The following is an 11690-nucleotide window of genomic DNA, read 5'->3' as shown; positions in this document are numbered from 1 at the left end:
CAGGCATAAAATAAATTGCAGCTGGTGACTTATATTTGCAGTTCGGAAAATATGTTCATGTTTGTTTAAATGTTTTTTTGTGTTTCATGAACTATTTTTGCAATTAGTGGAATGTTTTTTACAATCATTATTTAGACAGTTGACCTTCAGGGCTACCGTAGAAATGGGCTTCCACACATACATAACAGGTAAACTCCCGCGCGTGCGTGTAAAGTGTTTTTTGGATCAGTCAAGCGCCATATTTTGGATCAAGTTTCTAACTTTCTAACAACCTCCTTCATATCAAGACTAAACGAGCTAACCGGACTCTGGTCTGACATCAGCACGTGAAGTCCGTCCTGCAATATTTGTGTTGAGGAGGGTAATTTGAAAAGTAGCACATATTTCCTTTGTTCGTTAACATAGTATTGAACTACTTTAACCTTTATGTTGCTGTTTGTGATATAACTAGAACATGTTGCAAACACTACGTTACCTGGCTAAAGTTAACAGACATAAGCTAGTAACACATTGGCTGATTTTGCATTACGCGTTTTTTGAGCGCTGTTTTTATTCATGAATTCTGTCAGCAGTATCAGATACTTACCTTAACTCGTGTTCATGTTGGCCCCTTTTTTCTTTTGTAACTTAAACTTATGTTTTTTGCGGTTTTCTTGACGTGAAGTTAGCATTTAGCAACAACGAGAAATTAAAATGCATTCATTCAGTGTTATGGCTATGCTCAGGAGGAACCTCTGAAATGTGACAGGTTGTAAATGTTTGCGATGTTAAAATCTGTTTTTTATTTTGTTTTTATTTGTATTTTTTTTTTAGTGTGGGTAGCTGGCTACCTCGGCTATAATTTTTGCGAATCATGCTTACAACTGTGAGATGTATGTTGTCCAAGCTGGTTTCTCCATTGTGGAGGACCGTGGTGGATGAAGAGGGCACCTTCACTGGCTCAACAGGTAAATGCAAACTGAGTATTTCTCCATTGCTAGTTGATTTGATATAGTGGTTATTTAGATCGATATTTATTTTGTTGGTCAGGCAAGGAGGATATTCGCCACCTGCGGGGCAGTGTGGTAACCCAGCTGTGCCTTGACCATGGCTTGATAGACGATGCAATCTACTTCACAAGTGGAGAGGTGTTGGGTGGCGTGCCATTGAAGGAAGGGGACCTGGTTAACTGTATAGCATTAAGAGATGGTGCCCAAAGGGGATGGAAAGCTTTAAGGGTGAGTGTCCTGTGCATGGAGTAAAAAAAAAAAGAGGGGGGGGGGGTCATTCCATTTTAATTACAGAAAATCACTTCATGAATTATACTCTGTCTCTCCATATATCAAAAGCTGCTTTACTGTCTTGCCTACTAAAGTTGGTGTTAAACAAGGGATTACACTCTTCTGTTTTTGGAGCATTTCTTTAGGAGGAAAAAAAAAAAAGTTTTATCATTATGAACATTTTGAGAAACGTACCACTTCTTTCAAAGGTGGAGAAGAGTGCAGACGCCTGGGAGGATGGAGGGAAAGACTCTCTTGAAAATGACAATATGCAGCTGCGGCCTCTGATTGGTACAGTCACATCATTTGATGGAGATGGTGGCTACATAAACCAGACCACATACTTCCCGCGCTGCAGTCTTTGGGAAGGTAATGTACTCACTGATTGTGCATTCAATACTAAAACAAGGTACTCGTGACCTCTTGATGCATTACACAAACCTTCACAGTGATCCTTCACTTTCAAAGCTTTAGTGTTTTTGACTGTTTTAACAGCATTCACATTTTACTAGTTTGCAGCTTCATGTTTGGTGCTGACAAAAATGCTTCTATATATGTTAATGGTCACCACACAGAACAACACAGTTAGCATAAGACATTATGAAAGACCTCTGATGTTTGATTTGAGAGTCACTCCAAAGTAACTGATGTGGAAATCTGACTTTGAAATTGAAATGAAATGTGATTAGGTGGCAGGCCGGCATAAGAGCCCCACCAAAAACAAAATGGTGAACTTGGCTGTAAGGCTGTTATTAGTTTTCCTGACTGCTGGTACTCTTTGTTAATTTGCTCTTTTTTTTTTGTTAGGTTATGAGCCAATGAAAGGAGACTGGGTTCAAGCTAAATATTTTATCAATCCAACCCAGTGGACCACCCAGGCTCATTCTGTGGCCCCTTTACGCTACTGCCGCCTCGACCAGGTAAAAGCATCACATCACGTTTGTACCCAATCATGTTGAACCTAATTATTGCCTGTTTTTTTTTTTCAAAATCGTTTAACAATGTGTTTTTAATGTGTTATTTCTTTTCCTGAATGGTCATCTATCTCCAGGTGTGTGTGACCAGCGTGTATGGTAACAGTGGCGTGGTAGACGACAGTGTGTTCTTCAGCCTGGACTCTCTTCTGCTGCCTGCCAGCTACCAGCCTTTGCAGGGTCACCAGGTCAACCTTGTAATGGTGGAGAGCAGTCAGTCCTTCTACAGTTGGAGGGCTCTGTGCTTGGCACCCTGCCTTCAGAGGTACACACCACCGCTCAGGCTAGATAAGCAATGTGCTGTGCATACAGTGTGTGTTTGTACCCATTTTGTTTTGATGTAACTGAGGCTCAGCCAAAGCTAATTTTCTGTCACTATGTCATACAATCTAAAGTTTTTTGAATCTTTAAATCTCTTCTGCACTGGTGACAGGCATAGTTAAGGCAAATGAAATGTCTGAAAAGGTCCAAAACTCCTGCTATGATACCGGATATGACAAAGAGATTTGAAGTGTCAGTGTCACTAGTTTCTCTAAATAATAGACTTAGTGAAAATTCTATACCATAGTGAGAAACAAGTTTGTTTCTATATTTTGAATTAAGCAGTATATATCAGTAATGTTATGGCTTTTTTTCCCCCCAGTTCATGTGTTTCTGCTACTCCTTTCTCTGAGGCCATACTTCAGGGTCTTTTGGAAAACAAAGGTGGACTGGAAGTAACAGATTTTGGCCAGTTTGGAGATCTGATGATCGGGGAGGAACAGCAATTGGTGCTGTGGATACAGTGAGTAGCCAAAGAAGAAAATAAATGTACACCTTCCAAGTTAAGCTTGACAGAACATATCACAGGCCTAAGAAAAATGGAAGTAAAGTTATGTGAATAAGCGGCGGTCCCTGTCCAAGAAAATGGTCATAAACCTTTTGGCAACATAAGGTGTCAAATCTGAAAACGAGTGAGACGATTATTTACAGATACATCAGTACCTCAGTATAATGTGCTCTTATGTAACTCTTCATCATTCTCTTATCACAGAAATAAGGGTTCAGACAGCCACAGACTGAAGTGCTGCGACTTTGCTGGCTGGGACTCAAAAGAACAGTTTATGCTAGTTCCTTTTAAAGGCTCCAAACAACAACATCCAAGAGAAAACTGCTCCGACTCTTCAGAAAGCCAAATCAGGAACGAAAAAGTGGTGGAGAAAGAAAATGATGAGCCGCTGAAGGACACAATCTCTTCTTCTGGCACAAGGAGAGATGAAAGAGAAGTGGATATTGCACCAGGAGAGAGGCTGTCTGTTGCTGTAGGCTGCCAAGCAAAGTAAGTGTATTGTGAAAAGTACATGTACAGCCTTTAGGAGGAGTGATGGATGAAAGGTGAATGTGGAACCATATTCTTTTTTTCTCATTCACTTATGCCTGAAGGGCCTCTTAGATAGAAAGTGGCGTGCCCTGCGCTCGCAGCAGGGGATCTGCACAAATCAAGCTAGGTGACGTCTTACCACATCATAATGGCATACAAAGCCAACTAATCTCATATCATTATAGTGTCAAGTATTCCTCTAGTCTTTTTTTCCCTGTGTGCTGTCTGAACAACTTAATTCCATGTGGGACATTTTTGTAGGAGTCTGGGAAGCTGTGCTGAGCTTCTGTTGCTGCACTTTGCCTCTTTCACCATCGGGAGGCGCCTGGAGGTCACAGTGGGCAGTGAAGAGGAGAGCCTGCTGCAGCCCTCTGAGCCTTACAGCCCTCCCTCTGATGCCCGTCTGCTCTCAGCAAAACCTGCACAAGTGATCACTGTATCTGCTCCAAAAGACCCACCAAGGTAAACCAAGGGCAGCTTTCTTACACTGAAAGAAGTCTGCATGTCACATCTGGTCTGAAACGGACTGTTCTACTTGTAGGCTTACTAAGCGGCGGCTGCCTAACTTCCTACCTAACTACCCAGTTCCACAGGCTCTCAGAGACTGTGTGGAAGCACAGAATGACGTGCTAGTAGCTCAGCCGTGCCTCGGAGAGGTGAGTGTGACAATGATGTACCCTGACTTGTTACACTAGATAACATTAAAAGTGCAACCCATACAATAAATGTGTTATTTAGTGATGCATTAAAGCACTTAGTAGAATGAAGACTGACTGAGATGGCCTCTAAATGAGCACCGCTGGGCCTCTTAATTTAATAAGTAGGGAGCTGTATGATACAGAATAATTGTCTGTTATTAAGAGGGCACTTTCTTGGGCAGGTGAGTCCATAGAGTCTCCCTCTAGTGACCAACTTAAGAAAATCACATTTCCCAGCTCATGCTGCGTTGTTTGTTTTTTCTTAGGAGCTGTCACCGTCCAACATGCGTTCACGTTTCTCAACCCTTCTATGGCTGGAAGAGCTGCATGCAGAAAGGGAACTCAGAGAATTCACAATCAAAGGGGCGCTTCTCAAGAAAGGAGCAGTCTACCTGCACCTAGAGGTCCTGGGCTTGGCAGAAGGCAGACCCAGTCTCTATATTGGTGAGGAGGCCTGAAGCGGTCTTTCAGAGTTTAATTATTTTAAGGTTTCACATTTGATGACTCATGCAAAGTTTGCTCTGCAGGTGACAGAATTGTGCTGAAGAAACCACGGAGTGACGGTCTGGTCATGGAGTATGTTGCTTATGTCACAGAGGTACAAATGTCTTTTATACTGTTTTAAGTTCTCCTCAATCAAACGTGAATTGGGTTCAATGGAACGCTCTGGTTGGACTCGCAGATCAACAATGAGGATGTAAGTTTGAGAGTGAACTCAGAGTTTCTGCGCGGCTACCTGGGCGAGCCACTGGATGTTGAGTTCTCTTTTAACAGGTTAGTTAATGAATCTCATTTTTAAATCTCAACCTCTCATTTCACCTAGACAGAATGCTTTACAGTGATATGAGGAGTTTCACTACTTGTGTTGTCAGATTGACTGTAAGGCGATGTCACAACGCACTAGACCAGACGAAACAGTTTGGAGAAAGTAAGCTGCATCCTTTCTTTTTCTTTTTTTACTGTGTGATGAAGGACGGGTGTTATACTGTGCTGTTAGGAAGGTATGTTGTGTTCATGACGGCCCTTTTCACACTGTTTTGTTTGTGCAAAGTTTCAATTACTTAGCTTACCCGCTTAATCCGTCCCCCCATTATGTCTCGGCAACATTGAGCGTGAAGGCGTAACGTCACAGGAGTAAATATCGCGGCTTGAAATGGCAGTCATGCGTTTTTTTGTACAAAGGGTGTTTATGTTTTGGTTTTCATTGAAGCCATTTGTATCTACTGCACTAATGTTTGTTTTTTTTATGTGCCATGCATTTATATTCCTGTTACATAAATTACAGGACTAAATACACATGAAGACATTCTATTAATGTCTTCATGTGTGTCCTTCTCACATTGTTGTGCAGTTCTCTTCCCCTCCAGGGTGACTATCCAGGCCCCTCAGTGGACAGGAACGTGGATGGAGGAGACAGACCAAAACAAAGAGGTGAAAGAAATACAATCAGACATCCTCCATGTTTTTTAGCCCAATGTTGATTAACTGTCTCTTTAAATCAGGCTCCAGCCACAGAGAATGGAGCCATGTCCAATGTATCTATTGGCATGAAGTCAAAAAGCACACAGACCAAAGGTACAGGTATAGATCTGTTTTCAGTCCGAATGCTTCTAAATGTCTGACACCATCAATAAACTAATGACAAAGCTTTAATCCTTCTAGATGGCAGACTGCCTTCCAGTCCCATCCCCAGCAAAGGGCAGTTCTTCAACCCTAACCTGAACCCGCTTCAGAGAGAGGCGGTGAAGAGGATCCTGACGGGGGAGTGTCGACCCACTCCGTATGTTCTGTTTGGACCTCCAGGCACTGGAAAGACCATCACCCTCATAGAGTCCATACTACAGGTACGTATGCACACATCACTGTGAGGTACACCTCCTTATGTGTGCTCAGTATACAGGTACAAATCTGTCTCATTGAATGGATAGGTAACTCAAAACAAACTTACCTTTGATATACCAAACATGACGTGTTGAATGTAGATTCCAAAGACTTAAGAAAAAAAAAAGTTATTGAAAAATGGGAGTGCTGGTGGTGCAATAATATTATTGGAGAAAAGTCTTCAATTTTTGTCTTTGTCAATTTATTTCACACATGTGCCAAGTGACACATGGTTTGTTGTTTAGGTATATTTCAACACGTAAAAAAGTTGTTGTTTTAAAACCACTCGGGGGGGGGGGGGGGGGGGGGGTCTAGTCCTGACAGGTAGCCCATTTACTACAAACAGTGGTGCAAAACACTTAAAGTAACGAACCATAAACCTTAATTAAAACTAAACTGAAATTGAAAACAAAAAGTATTAAAAATTAAACACTGGTGAAACACTCAGAACGATGACAACCTTGGTGTGAAAATGTAAGTCGTATGTTTGTAACGTGGCTCCCGTCGTGTCTCCTCCTCCAGGTTAACCACTTTGTGCCCAGTAGCCGGGTACTCGTGTGTACTCCTTCCAACAGCGCTGCCGACCTCATCTGTATCCGCCTACATGCCAGTGGCTTCCTGCACGCTGCCAGTTTGGCACGTGTTAACGCGTCCTGCAGACAGGAGGAGGTACTGAGCTGCATTTGGGCATCTTGTGCATCAAACAGCAGTTCAAGGAAAGGAAACATGTAGAGTGAAATTCTGAATAGATGCCGATGTTTCCTTCTTGATAATAGATTGACATCACTCTTGTAACATTGCTACGCAGCGTAATCTTCTAAAATGCAGCTTGTGATTGTGGCGTGTTTATTTATTTTACTTGTTAGTCCATCCCTGAGGTGCTCAGACAGTATTCCAGGGCTGGAGAAGACATCCGTCACGCCTCGTTTCACAGGATTGTAGTCAGCACCTGCTCCAGCGCTGGCATGTTCCATAATATAGGACTACAGTAAGACGTGGACTGTATGAGCAAGAGATGTCCGTGATCATGAATAACCAGCAGAAGTTAACAAACTTCTTCTTTTCTTCAGAGTGGGTCACTTCAGTCACGTGTTTCTAGATGAAGCCGGCCAGGCTACAGAACCAGAGGCCCTGATTCCCATCAGTCTGGTGTCAGAGAGAGATGGACAGGTCAGCACAGATGATTCATCTCACACCTCTAAGGTTCTGCCCACTGTTAGTTACACTCTTGGGAATCCCATGTAATTGTGACCTGTACAGTTTCAAGAAGAACGGTTGTTTAGTGTCCTCACACTCATATTGTACATTTATGTTCCCACCCTTGTATTTGTCATGCCACTTCCATGTATATTTCCAACATAACAAACGTCTTACTTAGTATTTTGTCTCGGCCTGTATTGATTTTAAAAAATCCCCTAAATATGACTGCGATATTCTTTCTGGAAAATTAAACGGAAAGCAAAAAGTCTCATGAATGTAAAGCGTCTAATCAGTCTTCATTTTCATTTGGCATCGGAGCCGAGTGAGAAAGCGTTGTCCAGGGAATCTCTCATCTCTTTCTTCACCTTCTTAGATAGTGTTGGCGGGAGACCCCTGTCAGTTGGGTCCAGTGGTGAAGTCCAAGCTGGCCGCTGCCTTTGGCCTGGGTGTGTCGATGTTGGAGAGGCTGATGGCTAACCCGCTCTACTCCAGACACGACTGGGGATACAACCCTATTCTGGTTGGTGCACTGTACGAAATTCAAAATGTAGTTTATTCTTTGGAAATATTCAATATGCTAAGTAGATTATTTGATATGTACCACTTGATTCAGTGTGGGGCATAATTTGATTTTAGCAAATTTATTGGTAGTTTTAATACTGTTTGTTACCATTGTAGAAATATATGCAGAAAATATCTTGAGAAAAATGCATTCAATACAACTTTCATACAATCTGTGAAAATATTTATTTTCACTTAATCCTGCAGGTGACGAAGCTGATCTACAACTACCGTTCCCACGAGGCCTTGCTAACTCTTCCCTCCAAGCTCTTCTACCGGGACGAGCTGGTCGTCAAAGCTCCCAGAGTGGTAGTGGACGCGCTTTGCCAGTGGAAAACCCTGCCCAAAAAAGGCTTCCCACTCCTCTTCCATGGAGTTCGGGTGAGTGTCCTTGTCGTGTAAATACGGAGTGTATAACACAGGGCTTCCCACGTTAATGTCACTGACGACGCTCTGCTCACAGGGCACAGAAATGAGGGAGGGTAACAACCCGTCATGGTTTAACCCAGTGGAGGCTGTTCAGGTCATGCTCTACTGCTGCCAGCTGGCAAAGAAGCTCTACAACCCGGTGAATGCCTCTGACATTGGCATCATCGCACCCTACAAGAAACAGGTAAGACAGCACAGTTTATCAGTGACATGTGCATGGTCCATCCTTTTCTATAGTGTGGCAACATCTAATATAACGTTATTTCATAACCATCTCCAAGCTGTTGGGTTGAAGCTCTGCATGTTGGACCCAACTTTCCTCCTGGTGTTTGATTTTCTCTTCAGTGTGAGAAGATTCGAGTGCTGCTGGGTAAGGTGGGCTTGTCTGACATCAAAGTCGGCTCAGTGGAGGAGTTCCAAGGACAGGAGTTCCTGGTCATCGTCATGTCTACGGTAGGCAGGAAAAAAAAAAGTATGGGTGATAAAAGTAAGAAATGTCAGAGTAAGTTTGATTTTAAATGTGTTGTATTCAATTTCCAACTAAACAGTTTTGTGGCTTCATTTAGAACTGATGCTTTTTGAGCCAACATTGACTGTTAGCTCATGTGGTTTGCATTGATTCAAGGACTTTGTTTTGAGAACAGTCTGACCAAGATTTAAAGTTGTTTTTTCAGCACCACCATGTGGTCAGTTAAAGTAGTGCTTGTTGAAGGAGATTTTAAATCTGCCGGTTTGCTTAATGAATGTGTTGCACTCGACATAGAGAAGAGACAGAAGAATATTCTGACAGTTCTAATAACTGAAATCCCTGAATATCCTTTTTTTTATATAAGTCATTTATATTTTATGTCAGTCAATTACCAAATGCTTGCACTTTGTCAGCAATTGTTTGCATTAATTAACATATATATATTTTTTCAAATACTTTATTAATCCCTTAGGGAAATTCGGGTTTACCTGCTGCTTTGCTATGCAGGGAGCGCACCAGAGCAGTTTGAGAGTTCGGTGCCTCTCTAGCTGCCAGAGCAACTTTGGTATTTTTGGTCCGCACTGGGACTTGAACCAGCAACCCTCTGATTCCCAACCTAAGTACCTACAGGCTGAGCTACTGCTGCCCCATGTGTCTTTCACTACACCTCAGAGGCTGATGGGTTTCTTCTTTTTCAGCCAACGTTTGTAGCATACAGTTAAATTTTATTAGAGCAGCATTTGTTTAAATGTGATGTATCTTTTTTCCCGAGCTGGTTAAGAGAAATCCTCTTCAGGAAAAATCACACAGCACTCGTACTTTGTGTTCAAGGTAATATAAAGCAACCCTTAGGAAAGTCTCCTGTTCAGTCAAAGAACCTGCTCTGATCTAACTGTCTTTAAGATGATACAGTTTCTTCTGAGTTGACTTTAAATACTGGAAGAATCAGCTCACGTTTCCTCGTCAAAAAACACGGAAAACATGAAACATGTCACGTTTACATGATGGACAAAAGTCGACCAAAACCTGTTTTAAGTGAAAACTCTGCCAGCTGTTTTTCCTTCAGCTCCCAGATATGTTTGGTTAGCTTCAACCTCGCATCTTAAAATCATGACAGTATGAGGGTGACCTGTGAAGCTGTATAATTTCTGGGTACTTTTTGTATTACAACATCTCATAAAATACAAATGTATTTATGTCATTCGCTAAATGAAACATCAACACTTTAATGAAGATCAAGGACAACAAGTAAAACTTGACAACCTGACATTGTCGTGGTTTCTCGCTGCATAAACGGAACGTGTCATTATTTGTGGAGTAATTCCTTAGTTACTTTATTCTCTCACGATATAGGTGCGCTCTAATGAATCAGCACCGACTGGTGATTTGCAGAATGTGCTCGGCTTTCTGTCTAACCCCAAACGCTTCAATGTGACCATCACTCGCCCCAAAGCTCTGCTCTTAATTATTGGAAACCCCCACATACTCATCAGGGTGAGTAGTATGACATTCGGTCTGATCCTATGCTTTATTTAAAGTGAGTTTGTTGTTTGTCACCTTTAAATGATTTTTGTTGATTTTTGTTGATGTTTGTTGTTGTTTATTTCTCTCCAGGATCCATGCTTCAGGGCTCTGCTGCAGTATTGCTTCATCAACGGGGCTTATCTGGGCTGTGACCCCCCTCCCTCCCTCAGAGACACTCAGATGTACGTAAACTCATCAAGATCAAAATTTACAATCACAAGGCTGTCTGTTGATGTTTTTTTCAATTTTATTTTAGTCACATGTAAATCAACATGTGATGATATAATTGTAACCGAGGGACTGCAGTAAACTAGCTCTGAGCTAACTCTGGTGCAATACATCAAATGACAACATTTATGTTAAATATTGTGCATGGTCCCTTTACAAATAAAGTTGATATTAATAATTAATGATAACATAATGTTGTTTTAAAATGTGAGTCACAAGTTACTGTAATTAAGATTTTCAACCTTGTTTTGTTTTTATGGAAACACAAGCTTTTATTTGATCATCAGCCGTCCTGTCTGTAATGATTTCTTTGACAGTAGATTCACCCTCTTTTTTTTCTTTTTCTTTTTTTTTAATCTTCTTCAGTGTTTCAGAGGAGCAAAGGATTGAATAATGGGATGATGACAGTCCTGACCATCACCACGGCTGTATGATCATGTTCTCAGTTGTCGTTTTTGCGCCCTAAATGTTCTTTAACTTGTCTCTTCCTGCAGTTTATAAATGACACTGTATTCGTCTTGATCAGTGTTAATCGAAGGTATAAAAGTTGAAGCACATTTATTGTTTCTTGTATAGAGGGGTGGAAATAAAGATGACTCTTGTATATGCTGCACTGCTATTTCTGTGTAATTATTAAGCTTGTGTGCTTGACTGTGCGTGAAATAGTTTTTCAATGAAGCTATCACAGATCATGTTTAAATTACTGTTAACAACATGCGTCATAGCAGCTCTTCTGTTATTATCTGCTGAGGCATTGGCCTACATTTAAAGAGTCGATTATTCCCAGTGCTTCAGTATCTGCCCCCTGAGAATGTGAAAACAGAAGAAAAGAACATTTCTCTGGTGGAGAAGAGGTCGGTCCTCGCATATGTCTGTGGTTTGCGGGGTCAAGTTGTCTGCTCACCTTGGCGTGGCAGCGTCTGCGAGCAAAGTTGGAGACTGGATGTGACAATTGAGTGCTACTGACAGTCTGCACAGGGACTGTCAGTCCTACTGGAGCCCAGCAGGATATGGGTGGGGGGGAGAGAGAAAAAAGGGCAAATGGGGGGCGCAATCTCTTAAATTAATGAGTCTCTTATGTGCAGGGAGGAGACAGCTTTCATCCGA

General features: G+C 41.8%; 1 protein-coding gene across 2 annotated transcripts; it reads left to right on the top strand.

Annotated features, from left to right (window-relative positions):
* Positions 1-109: 109 nt before the first annotated feature.
* Positions 110-11194, top strand: mov10l1 (Mov10 like RNA helicase 1). Of its 2 annotated transcripts, none has more exons than XM_079345762.1 (27): positions 110-188; positions 814-947; positions 1030-1217; positions 1469-1628; positions 2067-2179; positions 2311-2498; positions 2877-3017; positions 3267-3551; positions 3855-4055; positions 4135-4249; positions 4558-4735; positions 4819-4889; positions 4974-5065; positions 5164-5219; positions 5643-5722; positions 5794-5866; positions 5954-6135; positions 6695-6841; positions 7039-7160; positions 7243-7342; positions 7746-7892; positions 8141-8314; positions 8397-8546; positions 8708-8815; positions 10185-10325; positions 10446-10537; positions 10950-11194. In XM_079345762.1, the coding sequence occupies exons 2-27, from the start codon at positions 854-856 to the stop codon at positions 10975-10977; spliced, it is 3426 nt and encodes a 1141-aa protein (XP_079201888.1). In that variant the 5' UTR covers positions 110-188; positions 814-853; the 3' UTR covers positions 10978-11194. The 2 variants fall into 2 exon arrangements, with proteins under 2 accessions (XP_079201888.1, XP_079201887.1); XM_079345761.1 differs by lacking the exon at positions 110-188 and adding an exon at positions 195-361.
* Positions 11195-11690: the final 496 nt, after the last annotated feature.

The sequence above is a fragment of the Symphodus melops genome (genome assembly GCF_947650265.1).
Source record: "Symphodus melops genome assembly, chromosome: 6".
Lineage (NCBI taxonomy): Eukaryota > Metazoa > Chordata > Actinopteri > Labriformes > Labridae > Symphodus > Symphodus melops.
Note: the sequence above shows the minus strand (reverse complement) of the source record. Positions and strands in the feature narration are given on the sequence as shown.